The sequence below is a fragment of the Ricinus communis genome, chromosome 10, assembly GCF_019578655.1.
Source record: "Ricinus communis isolate WT05 ecotype wild-type chromosome 10, ASM1957865v1, whole genome shotgun sequence".
Lineage (NCBI taxonomy): Eukaryota > Viridiplantae > Streptophyta > Magnoliopsida > Malpighiales > Euphorbiaceae > Ricinus > Ricinus communis.
The window spans coordinates 10,266,494-10,292,598 of NC_063265.1; the positions used below are offsets into that span (position 1 = coordinate 10,266,494).

Here is a 26,105-nt window from a genome sequence, read left to right on the forward strand (position 1 = left end):
ATTAAAAGCTCATGATAAAAAAAGAAGCAGCTCAGATTTGAAAAATGAATACAATTAAGTTTTGGAGAGATGTAAGATACAATTCTCGGATTCCATTTTTATAGTACCATCATCAAATTAAAATTCTACTATCTGTTTATCATTTATCCTCTTCTTTTTTCTTTTTTTTTTAAGAAAAAAAAAAGAGAAATTAATGATCTATTTTTCTTTTGCAATAATTCTTAGAAAAAAATGTGCGAGAAAATCTAATCCAATTTTATAATTCTTTTATTTTTTTTTGTCCACCAAATATCTAATATATATATTAATACAGTTTAAAATAGATCGATAATATATTGTATATTTCGAAATTACTTTTGAACAATGATGAAAGAAGTTAAATAGTTTATTTTATGGTGTGCTAAAATTGAATTTTTAAATAACTAATTTCTTATTTTTGAAGATCTCATAAGGACTATAATAATTGCTTGATGTCAGACAGCCACAATTTTGAACAAATTTATGTTTCAACCACGTGAAAATTCAAATCTTTTTCTTTTTAAATAAATTGATGAAGACCCAAATCTAGGGCAACATCAAATTTGCCCATTTCTGCAACCTGACATTCCCAACTAATCTTCCTTACATGCACAGGTCAAAGAATACTCCAAACTAATATGCGTTTATATTTATAATTGTGGCTTTAAATTCTATTATTAATTAGCTACCGTTGTTCAGAGTCTCCGATCAAATTCCGTTCACTGCTCTTGGATCAACTTTACCTGCATGTTTTTCTTTTTTCCTTTTTCTTCAAATCTTTTTTGCAACATTTTTGTTCATTTCTTTAGGACATTTCCTTAGCCGAAGCAAGAAGGTCGGAGAACAGGTGCAGCAAACTTTCAACATGGCAACAAAAAGAGCAATAAACCGAAACTATGAAAGTATTGTTTGGTGTGGCTCAATTCATACATTGGCTTTGGCTCCTCCACGAAAAAGGTTCATGACCACGGAAAGATAAACATATGATTGTTGAGGACTAAATTGATGGGGATTAAATAATCACAAAATAAAATAAAAAATATTGATGTTTTAAACTTAGTACTCGTAAGTGTACAAATCGAATTATAGTAAAAGTAAGTTCACCACAAAGTCAATTTCACCACAAAGTCAATTTCATAAAGAATGGTAGAACATGTATTATAAAGACTAAATATTATATAAAAACATTAACTAATGTTATTTTGAAAATAGTTTAATGTTTATAAAAAAATTAAATAAACTAGAAAGTAAATATGTAAAAAAAAATAATTAATGAAAAATTACATGATAAAATGGTATTTAGTCTGGCCAATATTTAATAATCCATTTATTTTTCTTTAAGTCTAGATATAATGCATGAGATGATGATGTGTTTTTATTTTTTTAAATTACTCAAACTAATGATGCAACTTAAGTTTCTTGTACCAACATAGACTGAAGTAAAGATTGAGTCTCTAATACCTTCAACCTAAAAAATTTTATAACAAATATTATTATTAAATTGATATGATGGTCAACCAGTAATAATAAATAAAACTAATAAGGATATAAAAGTAAAAAAATTATTCATTAAATATATATAAATAAGATTCATACATAAGTAAAAAGCTAAGCTAAATATTTATAGAAATTAGCCTCATATATTTAAGCCAATGGTCATTGTAATTGTCACGGTCCCATCTGTGGGCCCGTGACCAGCACTAGGGAATGTGTAGGCGTAAGGCCACTGAATCCCGTAGTAAGCCTGACACTCACTGACTTAAATAAATCTCATCTCATTTAATATTATTGATTCCACAATTTCGTAACCATTAAATTTACACAATTAATTCAGTCTGCCAGAAGAATTAGGCGAGACTCGAAACTACAAAGATTTACAACTGATACATCTATTATTTCTACTGCAGAGAATCTAAGATTTTATAAATTAACATACCAAATCAAATACACCACCCGATAATGAAGGAGTCAAGTTACTAGATAAGGGTCGCGGGAAGACTAACAGTCGCGGATCTGAAAAATAGTAAAATTGAGACTGTCAGTCTCGAGAGTGAGTTAAAATCATATATCTAAAAACAGTTGCAATTACTTCAATAATACATTTATTTAATTTGAAATAAATACTAAGTCATGCAAAAATAAATGTGCCATTTCATGCTTGAATATAATAATTTTGACACACAACGGGACGAGTACTACAGTAGAACACTAAACCCAACACTAACATCACGATCAATCTCAACACTGACATCTCGATTAACCTCAACTCTAACATCTCGTCTAATCTCATTTCGACAGAACTGGCGCCTAGAGAGCGAAGCTCGATCGGGGTCCTTAACTCCAGTCCGGTCACTTAATGTTTGCTATCAACCTTAGCCTTTTGACTCTCTTATTCCAATAAGGCTGGCACCGAGAGAGCGAAGCACGACCAGGGACCTTACCTCCAATCTGGCCACTTAGGTACCCAAAAAAGCCAGCGCCCAGAGAGCAATACTCGACCAGGGATCTTTACTTCGGCAACCACACTCTACTAAGCCCAGAGAGCGATGCTCGACCAGGGCAAGTCCTAATCTTTTCTTTTTAAATTTACCTATTTGCCCGTTTCCATCTCTCTCATATTTATACCGGAACACTCATCAAACTCTTATATTCTACTGCCGTCCCATCCCGAGTCATCATGCAATGATAAAAGAAGAGCATACATGAATAGTAATTAAAAAGCATAATACATATGAATAATAATTAAATGAATAATTAAACTTGCAATAAAATAATTACGATAGCAAATCAAAAATTTATGCATGACACGTGTTTAACCGATATATGACTTTAACTCGTAGCTTTAGCGACCTCCTAGCTCTGCTCCGATGCCTCGAGTGGAGCGAGCCAAACTGACAGATCATCTAATCACGGAAAATAATTAATAAATAACGCTGAAATAATTGACCATTAACCCTAGGTCTAGATTCCTAGGACTGTCTGTCTAAGAATCATGACTCGAGTAAATTCTACCAAAAATTCGGCAGAACCTCCCCTAAAACGCGAACATTTACCCTCCGTAAAATGGGTCCAGGACCTGCCAGAAAACACTTCGAACAATTAATAATTCATTTTAACGGGAGTCGGGTCCTCGAGACTTCACTAATTTCCCGACTCCGCCACACATCACAAAACACAATCCAAGGCAGGTAGTCCGAAACAAATATTTTAACACATAATATTTTCTAATATTCAACACAATTTAATAATCATATAACTTTATCAAGGAATTCTAAAATCAACCGGTCAGAGAATTACCAAGACGCTTGATCGCTCGATGACTCGCCTCGAGCCGCCGGAGTCCGATCGACGATCCGAACACACCATCAAACTCGAAACGACGCGCTGGTGACGATCCCTGCTTCTGATTTTTCGATCGACCTCCGATCATCCTGAGAGATTTACGGACGATCTCAGCAATCGATTTGCAAACAGAGTTCGATCGCCACGAAATTGGTGCCATTACGAACCTTGAGCTGAAGGGAGTTCGAATATGTCCTCTGATCATCCATCCCCCACCAGAGCTCGCCGAAAAAGCCAAAAAATACCGGTTGCCCCCTACTTTCTCTCTCCACCGGATCTTCCGTCTCCGGCCACCATTGGCAAAGAGAGCCCTCGCCGGTGGAGCCGAGAGATCGACAAGGCCACGGAATAGGTAAAAAAGCCCCAGGAAGTCGCTGCCTCTTCCTTGCGCTTTCCGCCTCCTGACATCTTGCCACTTGTCATGCCGCCGCCACTGTGACCCTGCATACAGTGGTCGGCCTTCCTCTTCTCCTTCTCCGGCTTCCTCTCCCTCTCTCTCCCGATTCTTCTTTTCTCTTTTCTTTCTTTCAATATCGACATTTAGTCCTTGAAGTTTTATTTATTACCTTTTGGTCCCTCAACTTTTGTAATTACAACGATTTCGCCCTGCAAAATTTCTAATTAACTCTTAAACTTTTCTTTAGCCTTTCAATTAAGCCCCTAACTATTTAATTTGAGCCAAATTAGAATTATTGAAAATACACAATTACATATATACCCTTGCCGACATATTTATTTACAAAAATACCAAAGTTACAAATGTTCATTAGACCCCCATATAATAATAAAATTATACTTTTAATCCTCATCCCAAAATAAATTTCCAATTTAGTCCTAGTACAAAATTAATTTAAATAATCAATTTGCTAAATATTTTTCAACTTAAAACTTAATACCATTAGCTAATTAAAATACTCTTTTTTCCAATAATTCTTTTATAAAAACACCCTTACAAATTCTTTCATAATTTTCAATTTTAGAATTTAACTAAATATATTCATTTGGAGGAAAATTTTGAATAATAAAAAAATATGATCTATTTCTCAAATAATTTACTTAATTAATTTCTTAAAGATCCAACTAATTGAGTATAGAAAAATAACTTATTTATTTGTCTAACATTAAAATTTCACTTAATTTATTTCAATTTAAACCAAATAAGAATAGAATAAAATTAATTTAAATAAAAACTCATTTAGTATTCATTATTAATATTATCTTTATTAAAGAAAAAATTTCGGGTATTACAGTAATTAAATAGAAAGACATAAAAAAAAAAGATCTCCTAAAATCCAAAAAAACCTTCAAAATATGAAGATGATTGATCCTCACTCTTCACTTCTTGAAAAACTTTTTACATCTTCAAAGAGTAATATAAAAACTAAAACTAAATGTTTATGGAAGATGAACTGTAGAGAATTGCAGATAAATAATGGACAGATGCCGACTGAATTCTTCTTTCCTTTTATTTAAAGGATCTCCACTACTTATAGAAATTCTTTTTGCAGAGTGAGCACAGTATCTCTAATAGTTATTACTTAATTATTCTAAATAAAATGAATTAATTTCACAATAACTAATTAATTTTTCTTTGTGAGCCTTATGTATTCGGCTAGGCCTGACAATAAGAGGTATGAGAATTTAGGATTCCTAAGGAACTAGTTCATATGGTTATATGGTCCATATATAAATTCAAATGACCAAGTGACTATTCTTATAAAGTTTAAGGGATCACGTATGTATTTAATCGTTTTTTTAACACATATACAAGTCAATTGTATGTCATAGTGTTTGTCTACACGTGATTGTATGTCATAGTGTTTGTCTACACGTGTTCCTAGTAATAATAAAATGTAATTTATATGGTCCAAAAGAACTAGTTCAAATGGTTATAAAAATCAAATAAAACTTCAAATAATGAAATGACTATTCTTAAAAAATTTAAAAGGGCATGTATGCATTCAGCGTTTTGCAATTAGTTTTTGAGTTTTCTTTTTTTGTTGATAGTGTGTTGGTGCTCACTGTGGATTTCTGTTGTTTTCTTTTGTTCTCACAGGCATCTTATTACATCAGTGGAGCAAAACATGTTTTCCGTTTCCGGATAAATTTCATCCGCTTTGTGTGGCAAAGGTGCATTTCGGCTTTTGTCAATATTATATTTTAACTTTTTCTCTACTTTAACATTTAATTGTTAATTATCATGCAAAGTAATAAACAAAACTTCAAGATGCCTATAGCCAGTAATTATCTGTATAAAAGAATTTGTAGTCAAAAAACACCCTTTTATCCTTAGAAAAAGTTGTCGTAAATTACTTTTGAAAAAGTTGTCAAAAAACACCCTTTTATCATTTTTCACTTTTGATTCTTTATGCATGGGGAAAGCCTCTCTCTTTTGCTGCTTCTTGGCCTCTGTCACTTTCACCTGGCAGAACTCTAATATTACATACCATCATCTATCCATTCTGAAATCTTTTCCTCCTTTACCAGCTTTTCATTATCATCTGATGATGACTTTTCGCCTTATACTGTGGATTCACTGCAGCAAAATAACCAATATTTAGTTGAAATTATTTTAGGATACAATTAATAACCCAATGGTGAAACACGTTTCTCTTTTCTCTATTTTATTAATTCAAATCTTTTTGAGTCAGTATTAAAAGATGAATAAATTCCTTCATGAATTCTGCAATTTCTATATAAATTCGTTTTATAAATCAAGGCAGATCCATAGCATAAGCGGGAAGAACCCTAGTCGCCCTCTATTTGATCCCCGAATATTAATTCAAAATTATTCTCACCCCTACAATCCAAACATTCTCAAAACTAGAGAATTTTGGTCTCTCCTGATATCCAATTCTGGGTCGGATAAGTTAGTACAATTGACTTATTTAATATTATTCCTCTATATGTTTATTACCTAAGAATTCTTTTTGGTCGGATTCCATTGATTAATGAGTAACATATATAGGATATTTATTAATTTCAAATTATATATCACTTTTCATTTTTCAAAATATAAAATATTTAAGACATGTATATTATTAATTTAATCTGAGACTGGCCAAGAAAATATAATTTTATTTCCAATATGTTTTTGCTTATATATGGGTGAATACAAATACAATCCCAATAAAAATACAATCCCAACAATTTGATCCATAAAGCCAAAATACAAGAATGTAAAAAAAAAAAAAAAGGAAGTAAAGACAGAAACGAATTGGTTACATATTCCAACGTTAATTAGTGTTGGTTATTGAAGATATATTGCATTAACCTGAAAGCATAGAATGAGCCTTTTCTTGAATCAGCTTCCACAAATCATCTACATGTCGTTCTTCAGTCAATGTTGATCCAATTGCACAACGTATAAAATAAATTCCTCCTGCCACCCCATGAGTCAGGAACGCACGTCCACTCTGATTCACCATAGCCAGTAGCCGTCTGTTCAGTTCATCACTGCTATTTGCTCCATCCTTAGGCTTTAGCCTGAAGCAAACCAAAGCAAATTTTCTTGGCACCACTATCTCAAACCTCTTGTCATTAGCCACCAATGACTCAAAACGTTTCGCCATGTTCACGTCGCTGCGTATGTGGTGCATAAGGGTAGCCAATCCATGTCTACGAATCACAACCCAGAGCTTTATGGCCCTGAATCGTCTGCTCAGTGCAATTTGCCAATCTTTATAGTCTATTACAGCACCGGATTCACTAGCAGTATTCCTCAGGTATTCTGGTTCGATAGATAGTGAATCCACTAGGGAATCAGGTTGCTTAACCCACAAACAACAGCAGTCCATGTTAGTAAGAAACCATTTATGTGGGTTCATGCTGATTGAGTCTGCAAGTTCTACCCCGTTGAGATAATGCCTGAACTCAGGGCAAATACAGGCATTTCCTGCATAAGCTGCATCGATGTGAAACCACAAGTCGTATTTCCTAGCTATTTTCCCCAACTCTTCTATAGGATCAACTGCTCCACAGGCTGTTGTTCCTACAGTTGCACATAAAAGATTGGAACCAACCCAGATTTTATATCGTTTTCGATTGCTTCCTGCAATGTTCGACTTGACAGAGAAAACCCTGATGAATATGATGTTGGAAGGGAACGGATATTGGAAAATGGGATGCCAACTATTCTAGTGCCTTTTTGAAGAGTTGCATGTGTTTGATCAGAGGCATAAACCACCAACTTTGTGATTTTATCCCATCCCAATCTTTTCAGGGCTCTGTCTCTTGCTGCGACTAGGGTACAAATTATAGCCTCGCAAGTGCTTCCATGCAAGACACCACCTCCATTTCCTGAGAAAAGAAATGAGGACGGGAGTTTCATCAAATTTCCCATCCAATCCACGACAAGAGATTCAAGCTCCGTGGCAGCAGGAGATGAAATCCAGTTGAAGCCAACAACATTCAATCCTGAGCAAAGCATCTCTCCAAGAAAACCGGCATTGCTAGCATTTATTTGGAAGTAGGCAAAGAAGTTGGGGCTTTGCCAGTGTGTCAGGCCAGGTATAATGCTATCAGAAATATCTTTCAGGATATCTTCGATTGACTCAGGGCAATACGGTGCAGATTTAGGCAACTTAGTCGAGAGATATCCAGGTTGAACCTGGCTTTGAACTGGGTATTTTTCTATGTTTTTGTAATACTCAGCAATGAAATCTATTACCATTTTTGATTCATCAGAAAAGGTATTTGTGTCCAAGGGGGAGAATGTGTTTAGAGAGAGACTATCCATTTAGGATATAAGCAGGATATGACAGGGAGTGAGAGTTCTAATCAAGGAAAAGCTTCTTTCTCAATAAGACAGATTTGCATTGCCTCTAGCATTGAGCAGGTGGGCTTATTTATAGAAAAGTGGCAGTAAACACAACTTTTTTTTGCAACTTCTCATATCACATCACACCGTTGTCATATTAAATTATAATGGTTGAATTGATTTCATAAATTTCATACTTTATGATAAATATAAAGAAAAGTCTACTCTATTATTGTATAGCCTAACTTATTTTATCATAAGTGTAACATAACTTTTAGGGCCATGTAAATCAGTGTTTATAATTTCTATGATGAATATAAGAATAGATCCGTCACTTTATTTTTAGTACTAATAATTAGAAATTATTTTTTAGAAATATTATAAAATTAATAAAAAAATATTATTTTTATTGTGTAATTTATTTTAAAAAATACTATTTTTTAATTTTTTTTTCAAATTTACGGTATGATTGCTTTTCGATTATTCTTTAGTTGTTTTACCTAAAACAATCAGAAGTGTAATTTTAAGCTATATTTGTTATATTTTAACACAGTAAAAATAAAAAAAATAAAAAAGACTGATAAATTTGATAAAAAAAAAATATAAGTAATCTTGTTATTTTTATTTTTATTTTTTCCTACTTAATGCATTAAAAGCTCATGATAAAAAAAGAAGCAGCTCAGATTTGAAAAATGAATACAATTAAGTTTTGGAGAAATGTAAGATACAATTCTCGGATTCCATTTTTATAGTACCATCATCAAATTAAAATTCTACTATCTTTTTATCATTTATCCTCTTCTTTTTTCTTTTTTTTTTTTAAGAAAAAAAAAAAAAATTAATGATCTATTTTTCTCTTGCAATAATTCTTAGAAAAAAATGTGCGAGAAAATCTAATCCAATTTTATAATTCTTTTATTTTTTTTGTCCACCAAATATCTAATATATATATTAATACAGTCTAAAATAGATCGATAATATATTGTATATTTCGAAATTACTTTTGAACAATGATGAAAGAAGTTAAATAGTTTATTTTATGGTGTGCTAAAATTGAATTTTTAAATAACTAATTTCTTATTTTTGAAGATCTCATAAGGACTATAATGATTGCTTGATGTCAGACAGCCACAATTTTGAACAAATTTATGTTTCAACCACGTGAAAATTCAAATCTTTTTCTTTTTAAATAAATTGATGAAGACCCAAATCTAGGGCAACATCAAATTTGCCCATTTCTGCAACCTGACATTCCCAACTAATCTTCCTTACATGCACAGGTCAAAGAATACTCCAAACTAATATGCGTTTATATTTATAATTGTGGCTTTAAATTCTATTATTAATTAGCTACCGTTGTTCAGAGTCTCCGATCAAATTCCGTTCACTGCTCTTGGATCAACTTTACCTGCATGTTTTTCTTTTTCCCTTTTTCTTCAAATCTTTTTTGCAACATTTTTGTTCATTTCTTTAAGACATTTCCTTAGCCGAAGCAAGAAGGTCGGAGAACAGGTGCAGCAAACTTTCAACATGGCAACAAAAAGAGCAATAAACCAAAACTATGAAAGTATTGTTTGGTGTGGCTCAATTCATGCATTAGCTTTGGCTCCTCCACGAAAAAGGTTCATGACCACGGAAAGATAAACATATGATTGTTGAGGACTAAATTGATGGGGATTAAATAATCACAAAATAAAATAAAAAATATTGATGTTTTAAACTTAGTACTCGTAAGTGTACAAATCGAATTATAGTAAAAGTAAGTTCACCACAAAGTCAATTTCATAAAAAACGGTAGAGCATGTATTATAAAGACTAAATATTATATAAAAACACTAACTAATGTCATTTTGAGAATAGTTTAATGTTTATAAAAAAATAAATAAACTAGAAAGTAAATATGTAAATAAAATGATTAATGAAAAATTACATGATAAAATAGTATTTAGTCTAGCCAATACTTAGTAATCCATTTATTTTTCTTTAAGCCTAGATATAATGAATGAGATGGTGATGTGTTTTTTCTTAAATTACTCAAACTAATTATGCAACTTAAGTTCCTTATACCAACATAGACTGAAATAAAGATGTAGTCTCTAATACCTTCAGCCTAAATTTTTTTATAACAAATATTATTATTAAATTGATATGATGGTCAACCAGTAATAATAAATAAAACTAATAAAGATATAAAAGTAAAAAAATCATTCATTAAATATATATAAATAAGATTCATACATAAGTAAAAAGCTAAGCTAAATACTTATAGAAATTAGCTTGACATATTTAAACCAATGGTCATTGTAATTGTCATAATACCATTTATGGACCCGTGACCGGCACTAGGGAATGGGTAGGTATAAGGCCATTGAATTTCGTAGTAAGCCTGACACTCACTGACTTAAATAAATCTCATCTTATTTAATATTATTGATTCCACAATTTCGTAACCATTAAATTTACACAATTAATTCGGTCTGCCAGAAGAATTAGGCGAGACTCGGAACTACAAAGAATTACAACTGATACATCTACTATTTTTACTGCGGAAAATCTAAGATTTTATAAATTAATATACCAAATTAAATACACCACCCGATGATGAAGGAGTCGGGTTACTAGATATGGGTTGCGGGAAGACTAATAGTCGTGGATTTGAAAAACAGTAAAATTGAAACTGTCAGTCGAGAGAGTGAGTTAAAATCATATATCTAAAAACAGTTGCAATTACTTCAATAATACATTTATTTAATTTGAAATAAATACTAAATCATGCAAAAATAAACGTGCTATGTCATACTAAATCATACAATACTCGACCAGGGACCTTACCTCCAGTCTGGTTACTTAGGTACCCAAATAAGCCGGCGCCTAGAGAGCAATGCTCGACCAGGGACCTTTACTCTAGCAACCACACTCTACTAAGCTCAGAGAGCGATGCTCGACCAGGGCAAGTCCTAATCTTTTCTTTTTAAATTTACCTCCTTTTCTATCACTCTCAAATTTATACCGGAACACTCGTCAAACTCTTATGTTCTACTGTCGTCCCATCCCGAGTCATCATGCAATGATAAAGGAAGAACATACATGAATAGTAATTAAAAAGCATAATACATACGAATAATAATTAAATGAATAATTAAACTTGCAATAAAATAATCACGATAGCAAATCAAAAATTTACGCATGACACGTGCATAACCGATATATGACTTTAACTCACAGCTTTGGCGACCTCCTAGCTCTGCTTTGATGCCTCGAGTGGAGCGAGCCAAACTGACAAATCATCTAATCACGGAAAACAATTAATCAATAACTCTGAAACAATTGACCATTAACCCTAGGTCTAGATTCCTAGGACTGTCTGTCTAAGAATCATGACTCGGGTAAATTCTACCGAAAATTCGGCAGAACCTCCCCTAAAACACGGACGTTTATCCCCCGTAAAACGGGTCCAGGACCTGCCAGAAAACACTTCGAATAATCAATAATTCGTTTTAACGGGAGTCGGGTCCCTGAGACTTCACTAATTTCCCGACTCTGCCACACATCACAAAATACAACCCAAGGCAGGCAGTCCGACAACAAATATTTTAACACACAATATTTTCTAATATTCAACACAATTCAATAACCATATAAATTTATCAAGGAATTCTAAAATCAACGGGTCAGAGAATTACTGAGACGCTTGATTCACTGCACACTTTCTATAAATCTGTCTCTATCCAATCAAAGACGAAAACCTTCGGCTGAGCTATGATTCAGACTCAACGATAAGCTTTCGTTGCAATTCGAGTCTCGTCAGCACCTAGGCCCGCTGGAGTTGCCGTATTTAAGCTCTCCATGTGGTCAATAAAAAATTGCCTAAAAATCAAATATATTGCAGACTCGTCGGTCGGTTCTTTTTATATATTCAATTCTAAACTAAGGCATATGTGCCAACAAGCCACTACGTTCTTCTCGGATTTTTTATTTATTTTTTAAAAATGAGGTGGGTCCGAAGATCGAAGCTCAGATCGCTCGGTCGACTCGCCTCTAGCCGTCGGAGTCCGATCGACGATCCGAACACACCATCGGACTCGAAACGATGTGCTGATGAGGATTCCTACTTTCGATTTCCGATCCAACCCCCGATCATCCGGAGAGATTTGCGGACGATCTCGGCCGTCGATTTGCAAATGGAGTCCGATCGCCACGAAACCAGTGCCATTGCAAAGCTTGAGCTGAGGGGAGTTCGGATATGTCCTCCGATCATCCATCCCCCACCGAAGCTTGCCGGAAAAGTCAAAAAACACCGGCTGCCCCCTACTTTCTCTCCCCACCGGATCTTCCGTCTCTGGCCACTATTGGCGCCGCCGTTGCTACCAAAAGAGAGCCCTCGCCCAGGGGAGCCGATCGCCACCGAGATCACCGGTGACAGGCCGTGAAGCAATGAAAAAGCGCCTGAAGTCGCCGCCTCTTCGCTTTCCTTGCCGACGCCGCCAGCCACTTCAAGTCGGCCGATCTCGCGCCCGATGGTCGACCTCCGACAATGACCCCCAATTATTTCTAAAATTAAATTTAGAATGCCTTTTTCGATTAATAAGATTTCCCCCGCTTAAACGATAATCATTTGTTAAGAAAATAAATGGTCCCCTGGGAATGAAATTATACTATTTGTCCCCATGAATTGGGATCCTAATGCATATAGATACAAATGGTCTAATGCCTTTTCCACATAAAAAAGGAATCTTTTTCCGGCATTAAGATACGTTTCAGACGCGGATGATTATCATAAAGGATTCGAATTATATTTCTATAGGGTTGAATAAAATAAAAAATTCGATTGATAATTTGATGAATCAGATTTAGGATCAATCCATATTGATTGACTGCCTCGCGGGTGCTTCCCTCTAAGGCGGAACGCTCCCCTTCCTTTTTGCGTATGGCATCACCACTCCCTTTGGCAGCATCCACTAATTCCGATCTGGCTTAAAGCGGGCTCAAAAGATCAACCTTATTGAGTTTTTACTATCATTTAATGGATTCTCAAAACTTTTGTCACTCCACCCTCTCCCTCTCTCTCCCGATTCTTCTTTTCTCTTTTCTTTCTTTCAATATCGACATTTAGTCCCTGAAGTTCTCTTTCTTACCTTTTGGTCCCTCAACTTTTGTAATTACAACGATTTCGCCCTGCAAAATTTCTAATTAACTCTTAAACTTTTCTTTAGCCTTTCAATTAAGCCCCTAACTATTTAATTTGAGCCAAATTAGAATTATTGAAAATACACAATTACATATATACCCTTGCCGACATATTTATTTACAAAAATACCAAAGTTACAAATGTTCATTAGACCCCCATATAATAATAAAATTATACTTTTAATCCTCATCCCAAAATAAATTTCCAATTTAGTCCTAGTACAAAATTAATTTAAATAATCAATTTGCTAAATATTTTCAACTTAAAACTTAATACCATTAGCTAATTAAAATACTCTTTTTCCAATAATTCTTTTATAAAACACCCTTACAAATTCTTTCATAATTTTCAATTTTAGAATTTAACTAAATATATTCATTTGGAGGAAAATTTTGAATAATAAAAAATATGATCTATTTCTCAAATAATTTACTTAATTAATTTCTTAAAGATCCAACTAATTGAGTATAGAAAAATAACTTATTTATTTGTCTAACATTAAAATTTCACTTAATTTATTTCAATTTAAACCAAATAAGAATAGAATAAAATTAATTTAAATAAAAACTCATTTAGTATTCATTATTAATATTATCTTTATTAAAGAAAAATTTGGGTATTACAGTAATTAAATAGAAAGACATAAAAAAAAGATCTCCTAAAATCCAAAAAAACCTTCAAAATATGAAGATGATTGATCCTCACTCTTCACTTCTTGAAAAACTTTTTACATCTTCAAAGAGTAATATAAAAACTAAAACTAAATGTTTATGGAAGATGAACTGAGAATTGCGAGATAAATAATGGATGATGCCGATGAATTCTTCTTTCCTTTTATTTAAAGGATCTCCACTACTTATAGAAATTCTTTTGCAGAGTGAGCACAGTATCTCTAATAGTTATTACTTAATTATTCTAAATAAAATGAATTAATTTCACAATAACTAATTAATTTTTCTTTGTGAGCCTTATGTATTCGGCTAGGCACGACAATAAGAGGTATGAGAATTTAGGATTCCTAAGGAACTAGTTCATATGGTTATATGGTCCATATATAAATTCAAATGACCAAGTGACTATTCTTATAAAGTTTAAGGGATCACGTATGTATTTAATCGTTTTTAACACATATACAAGTCAATTGTATGTCATAGTGTTTGTCTACACGTGATTGTATGTCATAGTGTTTGTCACACGTGTTCCTAGTAATAATAAAATGTAATTTATATGGTCCAAAAGAACTAGTTCAAATGGTTATAAAAATCAAATAAAACTTCAAATAATGAAATGACTATTCTTAAAAAATTTAAAAGGGCATGTATGCATTCAGCGTTTTGCAATTAGTTTTGAGTTTTCTTTTTGTTGATAGTGTGTTGGTGCTCACTGTGGATTTCTGTTGTTTTCTTTTGTTCTCACAGGCATCTTATTACATCAGTGGAGCAAAACATGTTTTCCGTTTCCGGATAAATTTCATCCGCTTTGTGTGGCAAAGGTGCATTTCGGCTTTTGTCAATATTATATTTTAACTTTTTCTCTACTTTAACATTTAATTGTTAATTATCATGCAAAGTAATAAACAAAACTTCAAGATGCCTATAGCCAGTAATTATCTGTATAAAAGAATTTGTAGTCAAAAAACACCCTTTTATCCTTAGAAAAAGTTGTCGTAAATTACTTTTGAAATTGCTTCTTCACCCATCTCTCTCATGTCCTTTTTCTTTTAAATAGAAGACAGTTTGAATTGAATTGAATAAAAAAATAAAAAAATAAAAAAGATTAGCAACAAATCTTTACAAACAGATTCTCAGTAGATTCTGTCCATCACATCAGACCACCTTAATTATATATGTTATAGACATCTGCGCCCCATTGCCTGCTAAATGAATTATTATAAGCAGATTTTATTTATTTATTTATTGACAACAATGTCAAGCAGATGGGTATTAATTGTCCGAAACACATGTCATAAAATAGATCATGTCGGCAGTGGCCACTGACACTAATATAAACACATGTCATAAAGCTGGTTTTAGATATCAAAGGAAGGCTGCTGATTAATTTCCAGCTTGTCTCCATCTCCATATTACAAATGTATCCCCAAACTAACACGTTTATATACATTGTGTTTATGCATATATTATATTTCAAAATCTTTTACCTAATTTTAGCATATGCTTCTATTTATAAATTAGAATTTATATATAATATTAAAATATAAAAATTTATATAATATATACACTAATTGTAATGTATATATCAAAATATAGATAACACTAATATTTTATTAGCTAGCATGACTCGGAGTATAAGAAGACCTAACTGGATTCATTGCTCATGCTTACATTTTCTTTTTGTTTCTTTAGGAAGTAATTAAGATTAGATTTTCTTTCTTTCTTTCTGTTTTATTCAGCAGAAGAAGCAACAAAGTGTGGAGAAACACGTGCAGCAAAGTTTCAAACATAGCTACAAAAGGAGCAGTCGAGCAAAAATATGGAAATATTGCATACCAATGAAAATATTATTTTTTTCGTAACGATGGATCGCAACACCGTTTTAATAATATAATAATTGAAAATAATAATTAGGGTAAAGAAGAAAAAACAAAAAAACACATCCAGACACATTAACATTATAGAGACTTTATGCATAGGGTTGGAGTGTAATCGAATTGACTCGAGTTTGGGACGACTCGTGAGTTTAAACAAATTTGATAAATGTAAAATTATAGATTAAACTATTCACCATTTATCAAGCTAATTCACGAGTTTATGAATGAGCCAATTTACGAGCCTTCTAAATTAGAGTTTTATTTTTCTTAAATTTAGTTCATTTATTAAATAAGTCTAATTAGTCATTAAATGAGTTTTTTATATACAAATAATTACTAGAGGCTTAATTCGTATACAACCTCATAAAGACGACACCAATTAATGGATTCGGCAAACTTTAGATGGATTTGAGAGAAAGAGCTTAAGGATTCTTGGTTCATAGGATATGTAAATAAAGAAAATAAGAGACTGCCAGAGTGAATACCGGATTCTTACGATCCAACTCAAATGGCTAAGTTAGATCATAATAGGAGATTTATATGTTTCCTATAAAGTTAGAAAATGATGAAGAAAATATACCTTTTACGTGCTAACATTTAATGTTCCCTTAGTAAAAATATTGGGCTTAGGCTTTCAAGTAAATGTCTTACCTTTGATAGGGAGACCTCTTGATATAAGGATCATTATTTATCGAAATAAGCCCCCCGAAATAGAGATCCGACCTTTTGGACTAGCCGAGGTCCGACTCTTTAGGCTAATCGAGTTCGACCTTTTAAGCTAAATAATTCTTACGCATATTCTATCCGAGAGCTTGAACTATTGTCCATTAAAGATAAAATTTGATGTAAAAGAAAAAAAAAAACACTAGAAAATTTTTCGAGTCCATATCATATTTGTTCATGATTAATAAATAGAATTATCTTTTACGAGTTCATTTGTGACTGTTTTTTAAAATTTATTTCGATTTTAATATCCAGTGGAATCATTAAATAAATTTATTGATATGGCATGAATTCTAAATAACAAAAAGAAGAAACTGATTTAACATTTTCATTATTAAAATATTATCATTTAAGCACGTAAAATTAATAAAACTCTAAAATTGAGAAAGATTTATATACTTAAATGATAATATTTTAATAAAGGGATGAATTTATAATTTTAATATTGATTCAGTTCTTTTTTTTATTATCCATCAAAGTTCACGCCAAATCAGCAAATAATTTTAATGAAAACTACAATTGAATTCGATATTCAAATACGATTTTGAAATTTTAAAAAAATTTAAAAATTACGTGCTAGATTTTATTGTTTTTTACAATAAAGCCTTATTTTGTGTTTCCATAGTTATTTTGAAAAGAAAAATAGTAGTGAAGAAATATAATGATCATTTACAAAAATAAATAGTTTTATCGAAAAATGAATGAAAGGCTGGTTTCCGGCTCTGTTCACTGACGCCCACACCTCTCATTCCGTCAGAGGAAAATCGAATTCGAATCGCAAGGTTCCATTAACAGTAATTTTCTTTTTCTTTTAGTTCGGTTTGCTCTAAGCTATTAAAGTACGTTCACAGATTGGTATTTGTAAGATTCGTTAATTTTTTTCACTGAATAGGATTCATGTTATGTTTAAATGGATATCTTCGAATTTGCAGGTGTTTTTAATTAGCCATCCAACTTACAATTACTAAAGTAACCCCCACTCATTTATCTAAAATTTATTGGTTTAGTAATTCTTCATGAAAAGACCAAAAAAAAAAAAGAAAAAGACACGTCATTCTCAAACTTAAAATTAAAGCCCTTATTCATATTTCTTAAAATACTCCTTAAAATATTTTGCCTATTTACTAAAAAACCACATATATCACTTTCCACTAAAATATTCAATGTATCCCCCTGAATTTAGAGTCAATAGGCAGTTAATTCTGATTTTAATTTTTTCTTTTTAACCAATTTACACGAAAAGGGAAACACAAAGGGTTTTTAAAGCTATAAATATCAAAAGGAAAAAAGGAAAAATTTTAGATAAAAAAAAGGGATATATGCCATTTACAATATCTGTGTAACAACTGCAGCCATGGCAGGTCTCTAAAATATGTACATATGCAATCATTTAGACCAGGAGAAGTAAAAAACCTGTTAAATATCCAACCTTTCGATTCCATCAGTATCCTCATTTTCTGAGCTATCTTCCCCTCTGGAGATCATATTTATGAAGGACTTGGTGGCTTCACCAACAGCACGCGAAGTCTTTTTTGCAGCACCAGCAACTACAGGTTGCAATGAGATGATAGGCAGGCTGGCCCTCTCTTGAATCATTGCTACATGAAGGTCACAGCCATGAAATTGGAACCTGGTAAAGAGTGTATACTGCAAAAACATTCAGAGAGTGCACAACTTACACATGGTATGTTGATGCGCAAGCGTACCAATCTGTCGAATTCCTGCTTCTGCTGCTTGAACAGCTTGAGCAGATTTGTTGACTCCATCAGCTATCTCATGGCTGAGTGTCATTTTTGACAAACAATAGTATCAAAAAACAATAAACATCATCAAGTAAATGCAAATAGGTCCTTACATACACATAGCTAACTATTGGATAGAACTGCAGCAAGGTCAGAGCATCTTTTTCTCTCAGTAAGTAAGGTTGAACCCACCAATTTTTTGCATAAATAGATAGACTAAATTATAAGCTTTTCTATCACAATAAAATAAAACATGTCTCCCTTCTTCCTTTTGCTCTCCCTGTGTATGTGAGAGCTCCTTTCGGAACGGTATCCTTCACTAGGTCAAGGAATCCTTGCAAGACGCAATTTCCTTGAGTAAAAAATGGATGGGCAATTTTTTTCTAACAACCAACCCCGGAAAAAGAGGAGATCTAAGGGAGAAATAGAGGCAGGAGCTAAAATAAGTCATAAGCGAAGAGATAAGGATTGCATTCTCACCTTAAATCACTTAATTCCAGTGTAAGATCACTGATTTCCATTCCTGAAAGCCTAATTGCAGCCATTGTACTTGGGAGTTCCTCACGAGCTGTATCTGCTAACTTTGATAGAGATGTTGCAGCTCTGCCCATTGCCTATCAAACAGGCCAGAAAATAGATAAACAATAATCCATATTTATGAAACCAAAGACATTCTTCATTTATTAGCACAAGACAATTTCAGATACAGTATCTTCGAGAAATAGGATTATCCGCAATACTATAACTCATGAGGGATACAATAGATGGACATCATACACAGCAATAAAGAACTGGTAATAGAACTCTAGTACGAATTGGCTAGATGAAATAGGAATAACAAGAATCTAATATTGCAGAAAAAGAAATGTAAAGAGAACTAATAGATCTTTCACCCTCTGTCAGACAAATTAAATTACAGGTTTTGGGGCAATATTAGACATAAATGGATGGAGACTGGGGAGCATAATGACAGTCAAATGGTCAAAAGATACTCTCATAGGAAGAGACCTATTGGATAGAAAAAGAAACTGTGGCCAGCATTTCAAATTTTGAAAAAGAACTCAAGCACAGTAGTTTTGTGTTTGGAGGACAGCAGGTTCCCCCATTTAAGGATATAAAGACCATTGCATGGTAAGAGGCATTATGCTTAATATCTGCATTAATTGCAGGTAACGGATATTGTCTTTTAATGCTACCAGTATTGAGTTTTCTGTCAGTCTGGCAGTACAATATGTGATGCAACCATGAGATGGCCGCCATACTGGATAGAAGCTATTGGAATATATACAATTTAAGGGCATTAACCTATTTTATGATCCTATCCTATGAGGCATTGACTACTATATTGCATCAAGCCATGAAACACCAAGAGACTATAAGAAATTGGAATAGAATCTAGCAAACAATGCAGGACCTGCTGTTAAAAGGTTTCATTCATAGATGAGAATTTTATTTATATGTAAATATGCACTAAGTACTAACTTTGTGATGTCATTTGACTTACATGGAGTGTTGGGATGGCAGCAATGACGAGGCTTGTAAACGCTATAGAAGTCTGCACACAGTCAAAGCAAACTTAAATTCATCAGCAATGAGCCAGAGTTACAAAAGACACTTTTCAATAATTCATAAGCCAAAGTTAAGGACTTCCCAGCAATCTAAGTTACTCAAATACAGCTGAAGGACATACATAACACGTCTTTCATATATGAGAAAATTGTGATCGGGAAAATCCTTTGATTCATAATCCTATGAAGTAACCCGTAGCACTAATTGTAAGTTACAATTAGAACATCATAAATTCATAGCACAAAATTGATAAATCCCAAGAAATGCTGCAGCTCAGATTGGTCAAGAAAAGCAAATACAACAATTGGTAGTTCTTGATAATCCATAACAAAGGCATTAACTTCAAATTTTTCCGAATACCCAAATAAGCACATCAAGGAAGCAGCTTGATTTCTCTGAGAGAATTCAAATTTTTCATCTTTAAATTTTTTTCAGCTATTAGTCACACTCAATAACCCAAATTATTAGTTTCTCAAAGAAAACACAAATCTTTTTAAGAAAAAAGATAACCACTTTATCAAAGATACTTCATGAATTGAGATAACATTGTCCCCAACAAAAGATACCCAGTAAAAAAAAAATAATCCTGTAAACAAAAAAAACAGGTCACTGTTAAAACCCAAAAGAGACATTACAGAGAGTTAATACCGTGCAAGCGATAAATGATAAAAGGAAGAAAGCTTGGTCATTTAAACTAAGCTTATTGGAGGGCTGAATAAAGGAAGGAACAACTGGGTTTCCCATTTGCATATTCAAACTCCTTTCGAATTCCTCTTCGTTTGAATTCCCACTCGAATCAATTGCGCGGGAATCTGATGATATTTCATCGATGGCATTGGAATTGGATTGTTTGGTTGGATTTGAGAGGCAAACAGGAAGGAAACGAGAAGGTTTGGAAGAGTGGGGAGTTAGAGAGAAAGTATGATTGGGGAGTGGGTTTGAAGCTCTGGGAGAGAGAAATTGAATAGGGTTGCTTAGAGTTAAAGAAGTTGATGTACGAAAAGAATTGACGGTTATAAGATTGAGTTTCATGGTGGAATCACAGCGAGGGGAAAACCTTTGTTTACTACGTTTGTTTTGAGCTGAAACGAAGAAGTGGAGAAGCTACCGCTGTTTCCTTTCCCTCCAGCTGTTTATTATTTGTTTGCCTCCGATCCAAAAAGAAAACTTTTCTTTCGTGTCTTGCCAAACAAGAACTAACAATAAATGCTTTTGAATTTTTAAGCAATTTCTTTTACAAGATTTCTTTCATTATTTTGCTTAATCCTAATTAATGTTAAAATCTCAAAACAACGTTTAATATAAGTATATAATTCTAACTTATGTGATCTGATCATTCAATGTAAGAATTAGTATTATATTAAATAATAAATCCGGATTAAGTTAATTAATAGAGTAATTAATATTGTTATTTATAAGTCAAAAGACATACATACCCTTTTTATATTTAATCCGGATTAAATTAATAATAGAGTAATTAATATTGTTATGTACAAATCAAAAAGACATGTATACCCTTTTTATATATTTGCTTCAAAATACAAAATAAGAATCTCCCTTCATTTATTTATTATTTTGGTAGAGCTTCACAACCACTAAAGGCAGGCCAGAAATTTCTTTTATCTACGAAGAGTAATCCACTCCCACAAACCAGAAAGAAACACTAGCTTAAAACTTACTGCACCATGAAAATAAATGGAAGAGCAAGTTCAGAATGATGTAAGACATAATGTTACTTCCATAACCACACTTTTATAAGATAGAAGGAAATTACATCTCTTACAACACCCTCTTCTTCAAAGTTCCTCCCGCACTACAAACACATACTACATTCTTAAAACGGCATTCAACAGTCACTATTTACAGGGGAAGGAAGAAGAGTGGAGCAGAATTGACACATGTGTCAGCTCATGTTAAAATTGGTTCACAGCAGAGGAAGTTGTCCCATATCAATTTTAAGTTGTCTTTGAGCATATTGGAGACTGAATCACTTTCTGCTCCTTGTTCCTGAAAATTTACAGGAAATCGTAAATAACCCAAGATTGATGCATCTGTTAACTCCATATGGCTCATTGAGCACATAACGACATAGGCAACAGCATGATGTCAGTCCTAATATTGAAGCATGATTATTTGAATAAACAACTACTTTAAGATCCTGAGCTGGAGTCATCGTATCCAAAGCAAGAGAGGTAAATTGTTTCAAGTTATGCACCAGGCAACTACAACGCAGGAGATTTAAAAAGGATATGGATGCACACACAACCTCACTAACATTTGAAGTCATATACTGAGAACCAGGTTAATCTAGAAAACTTACGGCAATGGCCAAAGATCAATAGCACTTGGCTTGATGTCAAAATTAAAGGCCACATATATATATAAGAGTATCAGGTCACTAGAAAAATGTCAAACTGAAATAATGCATGAACAAAATTTACCTGCAGTTCTGAAACTATTCCTTTCAACTTCAGATAAATTTCCATTGTAGCTTCTCCGGTTCCACTCCTAAAATCGCATCGGTCTGCATGTCTTACTTTGAGCCTAAGTGATGAACTACTGTAGGATCTAGCTACAGTGTGCCACACCCCAACTACACTGTATCTATTTCCAGAAGATGTCTTACCCAGAGGCCATCTCAACCCACCCTTCACATCTGAATCCAAAACTGCAGAGCTAACCAGATCATTTATGCTTTTTATCTCATCATCCTGCACATTACATGCTATTAGTCTGACTATGAAAGTCAATCTCAGAAGAGAAAAGGAAACTAACTAAAATTCTTTGTCATGGAAATGCATGTTAAACATTTTCTTTTGCGTTTATATAATGGTACTTTTGACAGTGAAGATAAAAATTGGAATGAGAGAAGCACACTTAGGAATGTGGTTTAAGTCTTCCCAATTTACTTGTCAATTTTGAGCCAATGTTGCTAATTCAAGCCCGTTTGCAGCTTTGTCTTACCCACTTTTCCAATCTCATTTGAAAAGTCCCCATCATTCTTTAAAACAGAGATGGCATTCAGTGGAAGATAACTAAGATAATCAATAAATAAAGGATAAAGAGACGACATTAGATTACTCTAATCGTCATAGACTCGGACAACTCTATCCCCATCTAGTACCTAGACAATACAATGCAGTTTTCAGGAGTGTTAGATCTAAACTACTTACAGTAGGAGCTGTTAAGATCCTCTTGGAGCATAGCATTAGCCTCAGATCAAGATTCTTATCAAGGCATGATATATCTGCAACCATCTGCCGCACTTGGTTTAATTCCATCTGCAGGGAAACGTCCTAAATATTGATATCACCTCCATAAAAAGTCAAGGGGAAAAGAAAAGACTGTGCGGAAAATGAAAGGAAAAATTAAATCAGAGGGCACCCACAGGTTACTTCATAAAATAGAACACAATTCATAATAGCCATGTATGGACAAGACTTGTTATGTATCAGAAAAACCTGCCTTGTAGAACTGAAGTCTTTTATCTGTGTTTACACAACATTTGCATGATACGATTGAATCTGGTCGTCTGTTATCAGACAACTAAACAAGAAAATAAAATATCAGTCATTAACAAACTGAACCAGATAATGAGTGGAACAAAGAAGAGGCACCAAGTACCAAAGCAAATACCTTTACATGGTAGATGTCCTTTTCCTCTTCAAAATCAACTCCAACTTTCAGGATAACTTCATCTATGACATTTTCCATATACGAAGCAGGAATATTTGTGTAAAGTGATCTTTTCAATTGTCTCAAAATAGTTTCATTAACCTGCTTTTCCTGCACTCTTTCTAGCCCTACTAATGGGATCCTGCATCATAATAGTAACTGCATAAAATTTCTTACCTGTCTGTTTAGTGTAACAGCTGGATGAGACGTCTTACAGGAAATAATATGATTCGACTATATGTTTACAGTTATAGATCTTTAACATAATTACATTTGCAACATAAGAGTATTAATTGGAGAACCAATAGGATTTGCTAAATCCCAAGCTCCTTAGAAGCTTCGTAATGGAAGGCAAAATGCAGCAACATGCAACCGTCAAGAGCACACAGTTCAGCCATTCAGGCAAGTCTACGACATAGCAGAGGTTTGAAAACCATCATAGATTCTTATTCAATATTCAAGCTGCTTAACAAAATAAAAAATCAAGGGAAGTCGGATCACTTACCCATGAAAACAAATTTTACCAAATCTAGCAACCAATATTGGCTTTACTTTTTCCAACCCATGATAATGCATTTCCTTCCTCAGAATTTCAAAAGAAGAGAGTAGATCTTGCTGTATGTTTTCGGCTATAATCAACCATGGAGTTCTCAAACAATTCTCTCTCAGCTCACTATTGTCTACAAAAGAGAAACATTTAACTAAAAGGTAATCAATGTCATTAAGTATCTGTACGTAGTCCAAGCAATAAAACTATAACATACATTATAATCATTCCAATATGAGTAGATTACCAACCTTCATTTACATGACTGTTCACCAAGATTAAAGGCTTTTCCCCTGATTGGCGCTCAAAAGACTCCAAGGAAACTGGCTTGAGATGAATGTGAGAAGGAAACTGGTCACTATCAGTCAAACCAACAGCAAACCATCTTGATATGGCATGATCAGCATACACTATTTTTCGGCTCCTGTTTCTGTTACTCAAACTTAATTTTTTCTTAAAAAGAGGAACCAATGACTCTTCAGTTGGAGATTGCCTCCCCTTATCCAGTGAATGCCGCTTGTGTGGAGGAATGTAGGCCATTGAACTGACTGCGTACAAGAGAGAATAAAAGGAGCTGAGCATGAGAAATGGAGAAAACAACTGAAAAAAATCAAACCAATCTCCATTGAGCATTTCAAACAATATTACATTTGACTTGGTGACTGAAGAAAATATTAAAACTCTACTCTGTAAACGAGATTAAAATATAACCCTCGATGAACGTTCTCTTCAAACATAACAAGCAATAACCAATTTATGGTCACAAGAAAATTTATGCTCATTTAATCCCTTTTATTTTCTATTCACTAGTTTTTGTTCTTCTATTTTTTCTCTTTTTCAGTTAATTCTTTCTGAAAAGCAGAAGAGAGTAATTTTGATATCAATCGTTGATATTATGTGCCATAAGATCATAGGATATAAACCCACTATTTAGCTGAACCTAATCCAAGCATCTAAAACAATAAAGACCATAAAATGTATTTCTGTAAGCGATATAGTACTGGTCATATCATCCACGAACTAGTAAATATCAAGAGATTATGTTGAATGACCAAACACATCACTTAACATAGGAATTAAACAAATTCTACGATTTCTTCAAGACAGAAAAAAAAGGTCCAACTTTTCACCTTATTGCTTGCTTGGTTTAAACACTAACGCCCATCAAAAGACAAACCCAACCCATGGTAATCACATGAAATCGTGTTAATAATTACTTTGGATTTCTACAATTAGAAACACACAAAAAAAAAAACAAAAAAAAAAGAGAAGATAAGAAAACCCAGAAATGAGAAAGGTTAAATTATTAAATAAACATAATCTGACCTGGAAATTCAAGATCAATCTTGGTGGATTTTCTGTGCGCTTATAAAAACAGACTCAAAATGGGTGCTCATATATATAGAACGGAAGGCCGCAGTGACTAAGCTACTTCACAAAGAAGGGGTTTCTTCAACTTCGCGAGGAAGGTGAACACATAACTGTTGCTCAACTTCACATGGAAGTACTACATCAGACTATAATTGCTCTCACCTTTTCAAAATTTCTCTTTTGAAGAGCAAAAAAATTTACTTTCTCACTTTTTTTAATACGAAAAATTAATGAATTAAATATTTATATTAAAGAGAAACGATAACGAAGCAAAACATAAAAAAGGAACGAAAAAAAATAAAAATAAAAAATCTTTCGAGGCAAATTCAAAGATCAATCCCGATGAAAATGTGGAGATCACAGGTTGCAAATTCACCGGTGTCATGGAAACAGCAGCGTGAGTGTGCCGTCTGATGTGCCATGTGGTTTAGCTGATGTCACCATCAGATGACAACCAGTCATGCCACGTCGAACACGATGCTGACATTGGATGTCAGTGAGGTGGCACTTGTGCACAAGTGTCGAATGATGAGCCAAATCTGACGCATCTCACGTTGATAAATGTTTACAATTTGATTAATTACTAGGAAAAAGTACAGAAAAAATGTCTTTTTTGTGATAAA

At 33.3% G+C, this 26,105-nt stretch overlaps 3 protein-coding genes across 4 annotated transcripts; all 3 read right to left on the reverse strand.

Moving 5' to 3' along the window:
* Positions 1 to 6,418: 6,418 nt before the first annotated feature.
* On the reverse strand, positions 6,419 to 8,176 carry LOC8260030 (phenylacetaldehyde synthase). The gene is given in 2 exon segments (XM_002538349.4): positions 6,419 to 7,372; positions 7,375 to 8,176. Coding segments are annotated over 2 exon segments (1,467 nt in total). The 5' UTR covers positions 8,099 to 8,176; the 3' UTR covers positions 6,419 to 6,629.
* Positions 8,177 to 17,851: 9,675 nt separating this feature from the next.
* LOC8277125 lies at positions 17,852 to 21,058 on the reverse strand. The gene is made up of 5 exons (XM_002525430.4): positions 20,538 to 21,058; positions 19,825 to 19,875; positions 18,801 to 18,934; positions 18,258 to 18,358; positions 17,852 to 18,176 (listed from the first exon to the last, which is right to left on the reverse strand). The coding sequence occupies exons 1-5, from the start codon at positions 20,919 to 20,921 to the stop codon at positions 17,995 to 17,997; spliced, it is 852 nt and encodes a 283-aa protein (XP_002525476.1). The 5' UTR covers positions 20,922 to 21,058; the 3' UTR covers positions 17,852 to 17,994.
* A 546-nt stretch (positions 21,059 to 21,604) lies between these two features.
* Positions 21,605 to 25,815, reverse strand: LOC8277126. Of its 2 annotated transcripts, none has more exons than XM_015723205.3 (8): positions 25,438 to 25,815; positions 24,363 to 24,659; positions 24,070 to 24,265; positions 23,526 to 23,706; positions 23,355 to 23,435; positions 23,063 to 23,170; positions 22,331 to 22,600; positions 21,605 to 21,896 (listed from the first exon to the last, which is right to left on the reverse strand). In XM_015723205.3, the coding sequence occupies exons 2-8, from the start codon at positions 24,649 to 24,651 to the stop codon at positions 21,798 to 21,800; spliced, it is 1,224 nt and encodes a 407-aa protein (XP_015578691.2). In that variant the 5' UTR covers positions 24,652 to 24,659; positions 25,438 to 25,815; the 3' UTR covers positions 21,605 to 21,797. The 2 variants fall into 2 exon arrangements, with proteins under 2 accessions (XP_015578691.2, XP_015578692.2); XM_015723206.3 differs by having other exon boundaries at positions 24,070 to 24,244; positions 25,438 to 25,808.
* Positions 25,816 to 26,105: the final 290 nt, after the last annotated feature.